At 41.7% G+C, this 16,882-nt stretch overlaps 1 protein-coding gene and 1 long non-coding RNA gene across 2 annotated transcripts in view; one reads left to right on the top strand and one right to left on the bottom strand.

The window, feature by feature from the left end:
* The window catches only part of LOC108513120 (uncharacterized), a 130,530-nt gene extending 122,316 nt beyond the window's left edge, over window positions 1–8,214 (bottom strand). Inside the window, exons 1-2 of the long non-coding RNA XR_001880794.1 lie at window positions 7,839–8,214; window positions 29–186 (exon numbers count right to left, since the gene is read on the bottom strand). This is a non-coding gene — a long non-coding RNA (uncharacterized LOC108513120). The remainder of the gene's footprint in view (window positions 1–28; window positions 187–7,838) is intronic.
* Window positions 8,203–10,932, top strand: EIF1B (eukaryotic translation initiation factor 1B). The gene is made up of 4 exons (XM_017848759.1): window positions 8,203–8,506; window positions 9,418–9,581; window positions 9,995–10,096; window positions 10,492–10,932. The coding sequence occupies exons 1-4, from the start codon at window positions 8,476–8,478 to the stop codon at window positions 10,534–10,536; spliced, it is 342 nt and encodes a 113-aa protein (XP_017704248.1). The 5' UTR covers window positions 8,203–8,475; the 3' UTR covers window positions 10,537–10,932.
* The last annotated feature ends 5,950 nt before the right edge of the window (window positions 10,933–16,882 follow it).

Raw genomic sequence — 16,882 nt, 5'->3', positions numbered from 1 at the left:
TCTTTTTTATGGAACTAAAAACACATACCTGGCTCATGAGTAAGGAAAAGTGAAGAAAATCCAGAGAAGGTAGCACAGTTGTAGGCTCAGACACTGTTCATGCCATTGAGGTGAGTCAGCTACAAAAGTGCTTCTTTCCTTCCAGCTTCCAAATCGTGAAAGATGAGTTCTTGTGACCCACCCAATCTGTAAACACACAAGAAAGGAAAGTCTGTGAAATGTAGCTCAGCCTAGCCAAGTTTTCGTATTATAAAGCCATCATATAGAGAGAGAAAAAAGAAAGAAAGAAAAAAACAACAGAGCATCAGTGAACTATGAACAACTTTAGCCTTAAATATGTGTAACTGGAGTTTCCAAAGTAGAGGAGAGAAGAGTGGGACAGAAAAATTCTAAGGAATAATGGAGAAAAATTTTCAAAATTTGATGAAAATTATAACTCTGAGATCCAAGAAGCTTAATGACCCTTAAACACAGGAAACATAAAATCTCTACACCAAGGCACAAATAATCAAATTGCTCAAATTGTTCAAAACTAGTGATAAAGGCAAAAATCTTAAAAACAGTCGGAGAAAAAAGAAATTTTATATATGAGGGACCAAAGATACAATGACAGCAGATTTCTCATTGTTTACAGACAATGTAGCAAAACGACACTGGAGCCACAACTTTAAAGTTCTGAAAGAAAAAAAAAAAAAAAATAGGCCAGGCATGAATGGTGCAAGCCTGTAATCCTAACACTTTGGGAGTTCAACAGGGAAGGATCACATAAGCCTGGAGTTTGAGATCAGCCTGGGCAACCAACCTAGCAAGCCCCATCTCTATTAGAAAACAACAACAATTGTCAACATAGAATCCTATACCCAACAAAACTAGTCTTTCAAAAATGAAGGTTAAATAAAAATATTTCAGACATGCAAAACTGAAAGAATTTATCACATTCAGACCCACACTACAAAAAATAACAAAGGAAGTTCTGCCAGCAGAAAGAAAATAATACCAGATAAAAATACGGATCTACACAAAAAATGAAAAGCACTAGAAATGGTAACTTTTGGGTACATTTTATTAAACCTCTTTAAAAGATAATTAACCATTTTAAACAAAATAAGAATGATATAGTACAAAAATAAAATGTATAACAACACAAAAGGCTGGGAGGAAAGAAGTAGATGTACATGTTTGTTAAGTTCTAATACTGTATGTAAAGTGGTACAAAATACATGTACTAAACACATTTTATGAATGGGCATTTTTGGGCCCTAGTTACAATGATGAAAACCATTTATCCCCTCTCCTTGAGGAATTTACCTCCTCCTGTACTCTCTCAGGAAGCTTAATCAGCTTTTATATTGAGCAGAAAACTGTGGGGTAAGACCTCTTTTAAAGTGACCTTCTTTTTAATGTTTCAGTTCTACACCAGCAATGCTTCATGGAGCAAATGACCTAAGATGCAGCCACTATTTTAATGTTAAAGAAATATATGCCTGTAGATAAGATATATTGTTATATACTACCATTAAAGCTCATTCTATGGTGACAAGAAAGGACTGAAATTTCCACCTCCAGGTCAACTGAGATTACAATCAACATCCAAGCAAAAGTCCCCAAGTTCATTCGCAATGAAGTTCTACAATTAATAATACTCAAACACATTTTCTACACTTGTTTCAATAAGATTGAAATTACTCCCATTTAAACAGATGTGATTCTAAGAATGTCTATTTTTAGATGGGAGTTGCATAAGTTGCCAGAAATGGATCTGGCAATGTCAAGGTTATGTCTCACTGAAAAATAGACATAATTTAACCTTTATGGGGGGAAATATGCTATCCCACATCTACTCTGGAGCAGATGGATACGTGAGCATGAATGTAGGGAGAGAGTGGCAACGGGTGGGCCTTTTTGCTTCAAGCACCCCACCATGTACATACTTGTCCTTTCCTAAGGGGGTAATATACATAAATCTTGTGGCAGCAGAGGGGTTTTATTTCTGTTATTTATTCTGTATCCACCTTTCCTGGACTATTCCAGTGTAATCAAGTTGCATAAACTGACTGACGCCATTCCAAGAAAAATGTTATTGTAATGAACCAAAGTGACTAGGGCTGTAATAAGATTTCACAAGAGCACAGGATCACAGGAAATGAAAAGGGAAACACCAGAAAAATGTATAATGTTCTAGCAACTGCCCCAACCTCACATCAGAATCAGTCACTTCCAAGCATTCTCATTGTACAACTCCTGGAAAAGGCTTTGAACTATAAAGCTTCATCTTCTGTGCCATACACTCTAGTAAGTGCTTGTGATACATTTTCTGATGCATTCATTACAAAATCCTTTGAGGTATAAATGATGATGTCCTTTTCACAGAAGACTGAGACTTAGAGAAGTAAAGTTTTCACAGCTATCAATCCTATGAGGTATAAATTATGATGTCCTTTTCACAGAAGACTGAGACTTAGAGAGGTAAAGTTTTCACAGCTATTCATGGCTAGACAAGAATATGATGCCAGATCTAACTCTCAAGCCTAGACCCTTACATTCTATTCAAAGCATAAATAAGCCATTGGATCCAGGTATATTCAAATCACACATTGGACCATAAGCCACTACTGCCCTAGAAGTCCACAAGGAAGATAAATTCTCAAGTGTCAGTGGTGAAGGAAAGAAAAATACCATGATTGCAGATCAAGCTTATGACTGAAACCCCAACACAGAGCTGTTAGGAAAGCTGGGCTGGAACATAAAGCCAAGGATTAGAGGCCTCTGAAGCCAAATCCCTCCCCTAACCCCAACTTAACTCGTAGGACCAGCTGGCTCTACGGGAGGTGGGAAACGGAAAAGATGAGAAAGCTCCAAGCCACAGGAGATAAAAGGGAGAAAAGAAGGTGGTCAGGTCGGCCCCACAGAACTTCCAGGGATTTGAGAAAAGAGGATAAAAAGTGAGATGCATTTATGTACATGACCTGTCAACATACAATAGTCTTGTCCTCTAGTAAATATGTACATTCGAATGTCCCTAGAGCTTACCCCTCCAATTATCAACACTCCATCATGAAAGGAGAGTAAACAGTTTTGGGGAGAGGTAATTCACCATGGGCCCTGAGGGTGCCTGCATGTTCTTATTGGTTTTGCCAAGAATGCAAGGCCCTGACCATGTCTTACCTTGGCCTTTTCTCAGAGTTGTGTTTGCAGGGAACAGTCCCAAGGGATGAGGTAATATTGCCCCCCAAGACAAGCTTGTTACTGCTTATAATAAAAGCAACAGACTCCACAAGCACAGTGTTCCTCTCCTGTAATACAACCCACTGCATGTGTAGGCATCAATCAAGACCCACCTGTGTTGGACTTGGGTCTAATCCATGGGTCTTAGATTTGTGGACATAGGAAACCAGCATTAACACTAAGCTCTGGCTACTGCTTTTGCCATGAGTAATAAAGGCCTGTCTCTAACGCAAGAGTCTCAGTTTCAGTACCCATGAAACTGTGGCACGCTAACCTGTTAGCTTGCAAGTAGGATAAAATCTCAGACTCTTTACAGTTCTTGACAGCAGGAGGGTAGAATGAAGTGGAAGAAACTTGAATGCAATACTGCCCCTTCCTTAGACTAGAAGTTACATGACATGGCCAAGTATCTGCATTCCCTCCTAATTAAGATCACCAGTGGGGAGTTACTATGTTAGGGAAATTTCCTCATATTTACTGAGTTAACTCCATTTAGTCTTCAACCTCACAGGCCTTGAAATTTTCTTATTCTGATATGCTTTATAAATTACATGTTGGTTTGGTTTAACTCTCCTTTTAGATTCAAAAGCTCTCTGAAAATAAGAAAAACTATTGACTCTTTAACACGTACATAATTTTGGTTTCTGTTCAATATTATACTCTGTGGATATATTAGCACATACAATGTGCTGATTGTCAGCATGTTGATCATCATCACTATTAATGTTTTTAACTAAGAGCCTACAAATACAGAGCCCATTCACCCACCTTCCTTACTCTTCTCCCAGGAAAATGGAAGAGTACAAAGCATATGATATTAGGAAACAGGCCTAGGTTATGACTTTCTCTTCTGTGGCTCTTCTGATCCATTCTACAGAAACACTGAATGTATTTTAGACACAGAGATAGCAACTAAATTCTGTTTTATTCATACCATGCACATTATTAACCACTTGGCAACATAGTTCTAGCCAGGAAATGTAATTTTAAACTCTCAGCTACTTAACTCTCATTAAGTTGAGATGTGAGAAATACTAGTTATGATCCTCAAATGACATTCATTATTTGGGGTTTCTCTTTGTAGCTGGTCTCCTGGAAATACCAGTCACATTGACTTGTCACTTGGGAATAGTGATTTCCCATTTCACTAATTCAGTAAAGAGACCCTGGAGTCTTCCCAATTGTGGGAGGGCAGAAGCTGTCCATAGCGAGATTTGGATATCTGCTCAAAGTACTAGGCAAACATTCTTTTTGCCCTTCAATATGTTCACATTTTCTTACCATTAAATATGCAAGATACAAAGGGCTTGTTTTAGGGTACACACTCAGGAGATGAAAAGCCTGCCTGGCCTGCTTTTACATAGAGGGCCTTAAGCCTTCACGCAGGCTATGCGGAAGTTCTCTTAGCCTCATGAAATTCAGCACAGTTCAGGAGAGTTTACAGTTTGAAGTAAAAGCTCTGTAGTAATAACGAGAGTTATTTAAACTGGAATTTTCCTCCTACTTATTGTCTCTTTACCAACCAGTCTGGAGTCAGATTTATCAGTTTGGGTTCTTTGAGGAGCAGACATCAAGATGGGATTAGATGTGCAAGAAATTTATTGGGCAAAATGTCTGCGAAGGACAGAAGAAGAAAGGTTGAATTAGAAGAATCTTAGACATCAGCACAAATCTAAGAAAGTTCAGCCAGGCCAATGGAGAGTCCTTGAGCCAGAGTCGCCTGTCAAAGGAGTTCCACATCTCCCAAGAACAGGACTGCCGTAGCATCTTTGTTGTGCTCAGTCATTGGCTAGGAATGGCTGATGGGAAGTGTGGCCTCAGCGGGATACAATGCTGAATTCAGAGCATAGCAGCTGGGGCTGTTCATCAGTTATGCCCACTGAGGTAGGAAATCTGAATGGTGCATTATCACATCCACTACGGTAGGCAGCCTAAGGATGGATGAGGACCCAAGTTTCTAACCAGACAACACATCCTCATGACCAGCAGATATAAGAAACAGCTGCATAAAACCCACCATTGCCTTCATTGTGGGCAAACTGCTGGGGATGCTTCCACTACATCACAGTGTTCCCTTTATGAGGGCCCAAGAATAATACCTCCTGTGGCTCAGGGCCTGGCAAAGCTATTCCTCCTGCGCAACTGGTATGTTTTCATCCTGTATACATAAAGATTTTCTAGCTGATTTCCTCTTTGTCTTAACTATCAGAAAGTTAGAACCAGACTTGGGGTTCTACCTTCAGCTTTAGGTACTTTTCTTTTTCAATTATTATCTTCTATAATTCCTTTACTCAGCACAACTGTTCTCTGTGAGTGATCTACAAATGCTTTTCTGAATTAAGACAAGAAATAATTACCTTAACCTAGGCTGGTACCATTTAGAACTAAAAACACTAGATTTTAAATGCTTCAGTTTATTCTTTTTATGATGACTTCACATACAGGTCAAATTCTTTCACTTTAAACCAGTGCTATCTAGTAGAAATACAGCATGAGCCACATGTAATTTTAAGTATTTAATAGCTACATTAAAAAGGTAAAAAGAAATAGGTGAAATTAAGACAATTTAAGTCTTTGGAAGCCTACTGTATATTTTCTACTTACAGTACATCCCAATTTAAATCGGCTATACTGCAAGTACTCAATGGCCACATGTGGCTAGTGGTTTCTGTACTGGATACTGGAGGTCTAAACACAAAGACTATGAATCATGAGAGTTAGAAGAGCCTTAAGAACCACAACTGTATCTGATGTGTATTCATATTGGCTCTCATTAAAGATTTCTGAGCTCCTGGGGGTTTCTTTTTTCTTTTTTTTCCTTTTTTTTCTTACTCCTGGAGGTTTCTAATGCAAACACCAAATCTAAGAAAAGATGAGTTCTCCTGACAGGGGTAATGACCATGAAACCCTAAGATTTCTGGAATTTTTCTTTTAATTTCTCTATGTTTGTAATTTTTTCTTCACTGGATCACCTTCGGCTTCTTCTGAGAAATAAAGTAATGTAAAATACTCATGTACATCTACTAAGAAACAAATAGAGATGCATTATCTAGATTAAAAATTATTTAGAAATTAGAGTGTTAGAGTATTAAAGTAGGGCACAAAATTGAACTAATAAAAGTACTTTAAAGCACACTTATTTAGATATTTTGGCGCTCCTTGTTTTGAAGCCAGCTCTAGAACTTTACACCTCAATTTGGGATAAGAGTGTTTCCTATTTGAATCAGGGCTGGAAGACCACAAATGTGGTTAGATTTCTGAGAGTTAAGAATTTGATTTTTTTTCAGGCATTAACCTACAAAAGCCTCCATTTCCGTACCTGGTGCATCGAGTAATGCTTACCTTATAAAATAGCTATGAAGATTAATAACGTTATATATAAGCTTTGTAACGAGCAAATAGTAAATACTAAATAAATGGCACTTATCATCGTTGTTAATCACAAAAGACTGTCAAATTCAGGTATTCTTAATCTGGGGTCTGCAGATCCTTGGCCCATGGATAAAACTGCGGGGATGGAGAGCCCTAAAATTGGATGGGGAAAAAAAATTACATCTGCACTTTCATTAACCTCTAAGCAAAATTTACCATTTCCTTCCATTATGAATAAAGGCAACGTAATAGTATTAGAAGGACCTCCTGTCACTTTGCACCAACAGAAGTCACACATACTTTCATATTAAATTTCTGATGTTACAGACATCACAAAATCTCTCTTACGTTTATCAGCTTTTTGAAATTATAGTATTAGACCTAATCTTGCTAAATGTTATTAGTGTATTAATTAGTGTATTAATGTATTTTTAAAATTTCAATATAATTTGGTTTCCTTTGTAATCCTATGTAATTTATGAACTTAAAACTTAACTTCTCATTATTCTGAGAAGGGGTTCAGCAGCTTCACAGGATTGCCATGGCACACACAGAAAAGTTAAGAATCCCTAAATTTTAGTCTATCTCTTTGCTTCCAGAAAGCCAACCAAGTTTGACAACTGAATACCTGCCTGAGCTAATTCCCAGTCTCGGGTTTATTTTTCTGTGCGTGACTTGATAGGAAGATATTATGGTCTGGTACATGACTCCATCAGTTAACCTATTTGCTGAGCTCACCTTCAGCTTACACCTGGCATCTTTCCTGAATTCTGTGTTGAGCCTTCTGAGGCACACACAATGAGCTGACAAGCTGATTTTGTGGTATGTTCTGTTCACACACACCTGGCCCCCACTAGATGCCAGGCCCATGATGAAGCTGGGCAGTGATTCTCAAGCCTGATTCCAGACCAGCAGGCAGGATCAGCGTCACCAAGGAGCTTATGAGAATTGCAGATTTTCAGCTCACACCCTAGACTTCCTGAACAGAAATTCTGGGGTCTATCAGTGTTTTCTCAAGCCCTCCAGACACACACGCTGGAGTCTGAAATCCACTATGCTAGGGAATAAGAGGTCTGTCCAATCCTGGAAGGAGAGGCTCCCATTTCCAACCATGGTTGAGACTAACACCGCTCCTGCAACTGGGGTTGGAATTTCAATGCAGGTAGGGCTGACGGGTGGCCAATGAGTTGAAAGTCGGAGCAAGAGGACTTGTTTTGTTCCTGCACCCCGATTTTACTTACATTACCCGGGGCCTCGAGGGTGACTGATAGAGATTAGCCCTGAGCGTCGGCCCCTCGGCGCCGCCACTGCACGGCGAGAGAAGGGGAGTCAAGAGGGACGCTTGAGTCCCTTGATTGTCCTCGCCTACGAGCTCGCTGGGAAAACAGCCTCAGACTTGCGAACTCTGCGCAGCTCTGCGGCCGCTTGAACACTTCCCGGGTCTTCCGCCCGGCGCTAGAGGGCGCACTCCGTGACTGGAATTGCGGTCTCGGCAGCCCCCAGCCTCCGGTTTTCAGGGCTCCGCTGCCTCCAGAAAACTACAAGTCCCAGGATGCCCCGCGCGGGGAGGTCACGTGGAAGGGGCGGCGGGCGCGGCTAAATAGTCTCCATCGGCCATTTTGTGGGAGAAGCCGCAGCGCCGCCTCTTCTCTCGCGTCCTCGCAACCGTCGCCGCCGCCTCTTCCTCCGCCTCCTCCTTCGCCTCTTCCTGCCTCCTCCCGGCTTCCGCCGCCGCCGCCACTCCAGCCTAATCCCAACCCCAGGGCGAAGCGTTTCCTTATTTATTTCCGTTTTCTCGCCACTACAGCCTCCTGACACGGTGATCCGGGCGGGCCCCGCAGGAATTTTATCCCCTCACCGGCCTCACACTAGTATCGCATGTCCACTATCCAGAACCTCCAATCTTTCGGTAAGATCCCGTCGCCGCCGCCTCCCTCCCTTGCCCCGCGCCCCTCTGGGCCTGCTGCCCGCCTGGATCACCGCCCCTAGGGGCCCCCTTTCTGCCCTCCCCGCACCCCTAGTGGGGCTTTGTCTCGGCGCCCAGAAAATGGCGACGGGGCCCCTGGCGACCCTCTCCCCGAGGACAGCGCCGGACTCCGAGCCCTCCTCTCGGAGCACCGGCCGCGGGCCTTGCGCCACCCCCTGCCCCGTCCTTGACCCGGCTCTCGCCTCCACTTCTGCCCCTTGAAATCTTGGCGACCCTATTTCGTGGACTCTTAGAGCGGCCCTGCTACTTGCAAAGGGGATGCCGGGCCAGGAGAATTACGAATCGGCGCCCGTTCTCTGGCAGCCCCTGGGGGCACTTAGGGAAAGATGCGGATGCAGGCCTCTGATCTGTCACTGGCCAGTGGTTCAGTCTTCTCTGCTTGCGTAGCAATTTGTAAAATTACGCCTCTTGATATATATCTAATCTACTTTTTTTTGGCAAGGCACAGTTACGGTTAAATGATTAGGGTGGGCATATTCGAATGTTTATGTTTTCATCAGAATGTAATCGAGATGACGCACATTTTTATAGCAGCTACAATATTAAGGTTTTCTAAGTCTCCTTTTTCTCGTTAGAGGACCATATTCAACGATAACATCTGTAACAGCGTTTTCTACAATGGACATAGCTGTCCAAATGTTTCTCTTTTGTGAGAGTACCTTGGGGGTTTTATTAATGCTCCACCCCCATCTCCATTCCTACCGGCAGAAACAGCAAAGACACTAGAACCTTCATTGATGGCTGTCAGGATTGGTAGTATAATGTATTTGTGGAAAGTACTTCCTAAAAAATATTTTTCTACTTTGGATTTTTTTTTTTGTATCCGTTTGCAGACCCCTTTGCTGATGCAACTAAGGGTGACGACTTACTCCCGGCAGGGACTGAGGATTACATTCATATAAGAATCCAGCAACGGAACGGCAGAAAGACACTGACTACTGTTCAGGGCATTGCAGATGATTATGACAAAAAGAAACTTGTGAAAGCTTTCAAAAAGGTAAAAGGATTAGGAAGAAAGGATTAGAGTTACTGATGCACACCTCTGAACTGGATTATAATTCACGCCTTTATATCAGCGTGGATGAAAATTACTAGACCAAGAAAGCTGTTCTCATGTTTGTAATTAACATGTAAATATTTAGTTATTCTCCCAGTGTGGTCTCTCATTTTAAAAGAAGATTCGCGTGGCTTTCAAATAAACTTAAATGTGAAATATTTAGTTCTTGATGTTACACATAAAATCATTTCCTGGTTTACAAATTAAATTGGAAGGATTGTGGATTATAGAAGACAAAATCTGTTTCTCTAAATATGATCTAGCTTACTGAAATGGTTAATTCTGTTCTTATGGTGAAATAAAACATCATATTAGTTGACTAAATTTTGTTGTATATTTATGCACTTCTCCAGAAATTTGCCTGTAATGGTACTGTGATTGAACATCCTGAATACGGAGAGGTTATTCAGCTTCAAGGTGACCAAAGGAAAAACATTTGCCAGTTTCTCTTGGAGGTGAGTGAGTGGGTGCTTTGTGTGCAACCTTGAGATTGCTTTTAAAATCGTGTTTAAAAGCAGCATGATTTGTTTTCTACTAAGTACAAATCATACGAATGAAGGAAATTAGGTGAAATAAAGACATGGTACTTACTTGGAAAGTAAAGACCTCTGTCAGGTTTATTTTGTCATTAGAGTGTTCTGATCATTTCTGTATATACATACACACGATATTTCTTGCTATGTAAAGTATTCAAATGCGTGTTTAATTGTTGGCTATCAGCAGTGCATGCCACAGACAATAGTGTTGCAATAAGCTGTTGATAGTGATTCTTTTTCATTACTCTCCCATGTTTTCTTAATGAATTTATATATTTCTCAGTTATTTTGCTAAATTAAATTTTATTTTACAGGTTGGCATTGTCAAGGAGGAACAGCTTAAGGTTCATGGATTCTAAAATGAACCTAAATACGTGGAGAATTTCTTGAATAGTTTTGTTCTCTAAACTCGGTTTGGCTGCCTTGTGAAATGATTGCCTGCAGTAAACGGACTTTTCATTTATTTAATCATTCAAACTTGCATTCACATCTGCATGATTACAGAAAACATGGGGTATGTAGGCTAGTAACACATAAGAAAATTGCAGTAAGATGGTAACAAAACCTCATATTCGTCTTTACATGTTTCCAATGGAAAATGTTTTGAGTGTTTATTGTTCAGTTTATTACGTTTCACTTGATTAAACGTTTTTTGTTGTTGTATTAAACCATGTACGTTGCAGCTTAACAATAAAAAAAAAGTCTATGAATCCTTGTGAGCAATTATGCTCCCAAATCGAAGCAAGTAAAATACACGTTTTGTCTTTCTTAATTGGAGTTCTCATTCTGCAGCTATTCCTTCTGATTAGCTTCAGCTGTTATACCCAGCGCTTAGAGGAGAACCTTTGTTATATGTAGCTTCTGGTTTTCATTTACTGATTTAAGAATAGAAGCAGGAGTAGAAATTCAGCCGGAGCCACTATTCATGGCAAAGCAAGTGAAAGTTGTCAAAGATTTATCAGATTGTAGTATTAAATGTTGCTAAAGAGTATGAAGTTTAACAATCAGCCGGGCGCGGTGGCTCAAGCCTGTAATCCCAGCACTTTGGGAGGCCGAGACAGGCGGATCACGAGGTCAGGAGATCGAGACCATCCTGGCTAATACAGTGAAACCCTGTCTCTACTAAAAAAAAAAATACAAAAAACTAGCCGGGCGAGGTGGCGGGCGCCTGTAGTCCCAGCTACTCCGGAGGCTGAGGCAGGAGAATGGCGTGAACCCGGAAGGTGGAGCTTGCAGTGAGCTGAGATCTGGCCACTGCACTCCAGCCTGGGCGGCAGAGCGAGACTCCATCTCAAAAAAAAAAAAAAAAAAAAAAAAAAAAAAAAAAACAATATTAGCACATAGAGTTCTCTTCTGTGTTCTTATCAGTTGTTACTGAGTTGCCAACATAAGTCTATCCCTAAGTACCAGATACTGTAATAGTCTTGTGACATAAAGTATATTTAGTCACAGGCACTTCCCTGCAAGTGTAGGTTGATGGTAGCACTGTCTTACAGATGGAAAACATTTGGCCTCAGGTTAATTTCCCAAGAGTGTTAGAAAGTGACAGGGTGTCAGCCCAGAGATTCTAGCCAGGAAATTTCTTTCCCTACATCATGGTTTTGGTATGTGTTTCACCAAAGGGAACCAGAGCCACAGATGACAGTGACGAGGGGTGGTAGTGGTGTAAGAAATAATGACCAGCCACGGTGTCTCATGCCTATAATCCCAGCACTTTGGGAGGCCAAGGCAGGCAGATCACTTGAGGCTGGGAGTTTGAGACCAGCCAGGCCAATATGGTGAAACTCCATGTCTACTAAAAATGCAAAAAATTAGCTGGTGCGCACCTGTAGTCCCAGCTGCCTGAGGCTGAGGCATCAGAATCTCTTGAAACTAGAGGGTGGAGGTTGCAGTGAGCCAAGGTGGAACCACTGCACTCCAGCCTGGGCAATAGAGCAAGACTCTGTCTCTTAAAAATACATATAATTTGCAGTTCTTAATTAAGAGATTTCTGCAGCTCATCTTCAGTTCCAGGCTCCTTTCTATTAAGTAGTAGTTATTTACTTGGTTGTACGAGCCATGCCACTAAAACCATTTAGCCACTGCAAAGAAATGCATCTACAAGGGCAAGCTTTTTAGCTTACTACAGTTGGATAAGGATGGTATGGGGAAAAAAAGTCTTATTTTGGGGCCAGTGAGCCCTAATGAGCCCTTGCCTGTATTTTAGTGATACTGGTGTTTGGGAAAACAAAAGCAGCCCCCACAAAGTTGCCCCTTAAAGACAGTAACTAATAAATAGGTTTGTGATTTTCTCACCTCATCCTTCCTCCAATACAGTAAGACAGACTATTAAGAGGTATACACCAGAATATAGACCCAAATTTGATAAGCTCATTTCTGGAAAACATCAGTATAGTTTGATGAAGATCAAGAGGTTTGGGAGAATTTTCCAAGTTATTAAGAACCTCCTACTTTTTCATCTGTAATATTGTATAATAGCACCCTGTTGAGGGGTGCTATGGAAATAGTAAAGCAGAAGTTTATATTACAGCCACATTCAAGTGCAGCCTAAATAAATACATCTGCTGAGAGCTGAGCTAGTGCCAAGAAAATAATTTATATTAGATGGGAAAGAAAGCACCCCTCATCCTGGGACCCATAGACAAGCTCTGTAGTAATCACTTCCTGTGTCAGTCCAAAGTGGGTGGGATTAAAAGGCTTGAGGAAAACTCTGGATTTCATGAAGAGCACCTTTCCTGATTCTCTTCCCTTCAGCCTATGAGTTCCAGACACCTGATTGGACTTTGAACTTGTGTGGCAGTCCCAATCTTTAGAGCAAGAAAGAGACTAGGAGGCATTGTGTAACTGTGGAGGAAAGATAACATGTCTTAGAGATGCAGCAAATTGGCAGTAGCCAAACTGCATATCTCTCTGTCCTCCATGTTGGAAGGTCTTGATCTGCAGTTTCTTTGGTGGTTTATACTTCAGGGTGCACAATGCATAATACCAAGTAGAAGACAAATAGGTTTATCCCTAGACTTTTACACTTGAAGACACCATTAGGAAGTTAAGACCTTTGGTTGAATCATAGCCTGGAGTAAAGTGCTGCCGGCAGCAATGTCCTCTGCCTTTTAGTCCTGGCTCACTTGAGGCGGAGGAAACCCCACGGAAGCAGTCTGATCAACCTGCTTAGGAACTTGAGTAACAGGAACTGTTCTTTTAACCATTCTAGAAACGGGGTGGCTCTGATCATATGGAAGGGACAGTTCTAATTCCAGTCATGATGGCAGTTAACCAAAATAACTTGAGAAATGCAGAGTGGTAATGCAGGCTTCTGTGTGCCATGTGTGTGCCACCAGCCCGGCTCCACCTAATGGAATGGGTAATGACAGCTTGGGAAAAGGCAACCTCATTCGACCACCTCCACACACCAGTTGCACTGGGTTTCTGAGGACTCTGCTTACCAAGCCAGAGGTCCATTTGGGAGAGAAACAAAGGCATGATCCTGCTGTAACTAAATCCAAGGGAGTCCTCAATTGTAGACTGTGATGACTTGACAAGCAAGAGGTAGCCAGGTGACATTGTGCTTGTCTGGGATCAAAGGGCCAAGTGAATCAGCTAGAATTAAGCAGGAGCAAAATTATATCAGGAGGCCTCAGCATTGAACACTCTTCACTTAGTCATGTAGGCAGTTAACTCCTTTTTATCTAGATAATGAAGCATGGGGAAAAAAATCATAAATCAGAGGAATAGGCTATATTTATTTCCTCCTGGAAAACCATTGAGAGGGGAATTAATACTGGTGAGAGGAGGGAATGCCAGACTCCTCCAATGTTCCTTACACAGCATCATTGTGTTAGATGACTTTAGGGATTCTCTGAGCTACACAAGAGAACATAAAATGGCAATTTAAGACTGGGCATGGTGGCTCACACCTGTAATCTCAGCACTTTGGGAGGCCAAGGCAGGTGAATCACCTGAGGTCGGGAGTTCAAGACCAGCCTGACCAACATGGAGAAGCCCCACCTGTACTAAAAATACAAAATTAGCTGGGTGTGATGGTGCATGCCTGTAATCCCAGCTACTCGGGAGGCTGAGGCAGGAGAATCACTTGAACCCTGGAGGCAGAGGTGGTGAGCCGAGATCGCGCCCTTGCACTCCAGCCTGGGCAACAAGAGCAAAACTCCATTTCAAAAAAAAAAGAAAAACTGAAATGGCAATTTAAACTCAGCATTGGCTTGTAAGGATGCCATTGTGGGTCAGGTGGCTCACCTGGTAAGTCATCAGTCTGATTGTGAACCTACCACGGGTAGCAGTAGATCTGCTGTGGTATGTAGATAACTCTGCACCCTGTGAACTGAGGGCCCTGATGCAGGATCTAGGTGCCTTCATCTCAAACTAGTGAACAGCCTACAGACATTTTTCATGCAAAAAAGCAATGACATATAGAAGGGCGCCATTCATTCAAGGCACTAAAAGAAGTCTAAAGCCCCCACAGGGAATCTAATTGATCTCAAGCCTCATGCTGGACTTCAACTGCAGCTCCCTGTTACTAGCCTAGAAGGTTTTGAAGGGCCTCGGGTCTATAGAATGGTCCAGAAGGAGGCTAACTTTAATCCCAGAGTTTGTCTCCATGTGTCCTTTACCCACTCTTACCAGGACCCCAGACCCCACCTCCCGAGTCCACTGAGCAAGGAACAACATACTGTCTGGAGAGTGGAGATAGAACTTTTTAAAAACATTTTTATTTTATCTATCTATGTATGTATGTATGTATTTATTTATTTATTTATTTTTGAGACAGAGTTTCACTCTTGTTGCCCAGGCTGGAGTGCAATGGCGCGATCTCAGGTCACCACAACTTCTGCCTCCCAGGTTCAAGCTATTCTCCTGCCTCAGCCTCCTGAGTAGCTGGGATTACAGGCATGCGCCACCATGCCTAGCTAATTTTGTATTTTTAGTAGAGATGGGGTGTCTCCATGTTGGTCAGGCTGATCTCGAACTCCCGACCTCAGGTGATCCGCCTGCTTCAGCCTTCCAAAATGCTGAGATTACAGGTGTGAGCCAACTGTAATTTTTCTATTAGAAATACAAAAATTAGCCAGGCATGGTGGCACACTCGGGAAGCTGAGGCAAGAGAATCAGTTAAACCAGGGAGGTGGAGGTTGTAGTGAGCCGAGATCACATCACTGCACCCAGCCTGGGTGACAGAGCAAGACTCTGTCTCAAAATTAAAATTAAGAAAAAAAAAGAAAAAGAAAGAAAAGGCCCACCTCCACCCACTCCCTGATCATAAACATCCACTCTTAGTGCATCACTGCCATTGACTTGTTAAAAAAACACAGAAAAGCTTAGCCCAATACTAGCATCATGAAGAATAGTAAATGAGTGGCCAGACACACTGAATGGGAACCAGTAACAGCCCACTTGGTAGATGAAGTATGTTGTAATGAAATACAGGGTACCCGGTGAATGATGCGATTACAGAAGAAATTGAAGGGGGCTGATTCCTGCAAGTATGCAGTCCTTTATCACCCCCTTGTGGCCACTTAAACAACTGGGAGACTCCTGGCAGTTTACATACATTATGAAGGTTTAAGTTGCAATCATCATGAAAGCACCAGCTGACAGGTTTGATTTTGTCATCACTCAACTGTGATCCAGAAATTAATCTAGCCAATCATTTATTATTATAATTCATATAAATCAATTGCAATTTTTCTTTACCTGGGAGAGACAACAATGTTTTCATGGTCTTGCCCTGGAGCTATATAAAGTACCTCAGCTGCTATCTACCATGGTGTTGTTAGCAGGAATTTAAATGTAAACAGAGACTTCTGTTTATAGCCTTCAGGGAATGAATGATTAAGCTAGAAAACAGTCAAGGCTCCTAAATTGTTGCTTGTTGAGAAACACAATCTGGAATTTGGATACACATACCCTAAATATTCAGTGCTGTCAGTCTAAACCTCTGTCTTAGGCCAATACACAAGTTAATATGCCTTTCACTTACAAGGTTGCCTAAAGACTTTTGTCTGGGAAAAGCAGTGTCAGGATTCCTTAAAACCCCTCAATGCCACAATACATGATGCCATTCCAGTAGATCTGAAGAACCCAGAACAGGACTCATTTGGAAAACTAATCATTAGGAACGTACTCACTTGCAGAGCCTCTGGCAGATCTCACCTGCACAGGTAGGGGAGGGCAAATGAGAGCTCAGTAGTAACCTGGAAATGGTGCTCTAGGGATCTGGTCCCACAGGAATCAACAGCAGCATCACCAGATGGGCCCCTGATTAGAGATCCCCACAAGAGGTGTTAAGAGGTATCACTTTAGAAAACTTACTATCTCTTTAACAGCAGATCCTTTGGGCCTTTTTACATTGTTATCAAGCATTGCCCCTCATTTTCTCACTTCTCTTGCATTAATAAAAATAGCTAATTCCTTTCCAACACTTACATTGTAGGTCCAGCTCTGAGAATTCTACATGCATCAGCTCATATAATTCTCTTCAGAGACATCATGACCCAGCATAGATTCCCTGGCTTACCATCACAATCACACCCCTTGCAAATATCATCTCCCCTTGATCCTTTCTCCTTTTTTTTTTTTTTTTTTTTTTAATTCATTTGACAAAACCCCAGTCCAATCCTTGTTCAACCTAACCATCTGACTGCTCCACAACAGCACATAACACCTGGAGATAGCTGGCGGGGGCAGGGGGGG

This window comes from Rhinopithecus bieti, unplaced genomic scaffold, assembly GCF_001698545.2.
Source record: "Rhinopithecus bieti isolate Rb0 unplaced genomic scaffold, ASM169854v2 scaffold_31446, whole genome shotgun sequence".
NCBI classification, from domain to species: domain Eukaryota; kingdom Metazoa; phylum Chordata; class Mammalia; order Primates; family Cercopithecidae; genus Rhinopithecus; species Rhinopithecus bieti.
Note: the sequence above shows the minus strand (reverse complement) of the source record. Positions and strands in the feature narration are given on the sequence as shown.

Bases quoted from the DNA above. Each gene is read 5' to 3' on its own strand.
- EIF1B (XM_017848759.1), top strand. From the start codon at position 8,476: ATGTCCACTATCCAGAACCTCCAATCTTTCG. The intron at 8,507-9,417 runs GTAAGATCCCGT...ATCCGTTTGCAG, and splicing joins CCAGAACCTCCAATCTTTCG to ACCCCTTTGCTGATGCAACT. The intron at 9,582-9,994 runs GTAAAAGGATTA...GCACTTCTCCAG, and splicing joins TTGTGAAAGCTTTCAAAAAG to AAATTTGCCTGTAATGGTAC.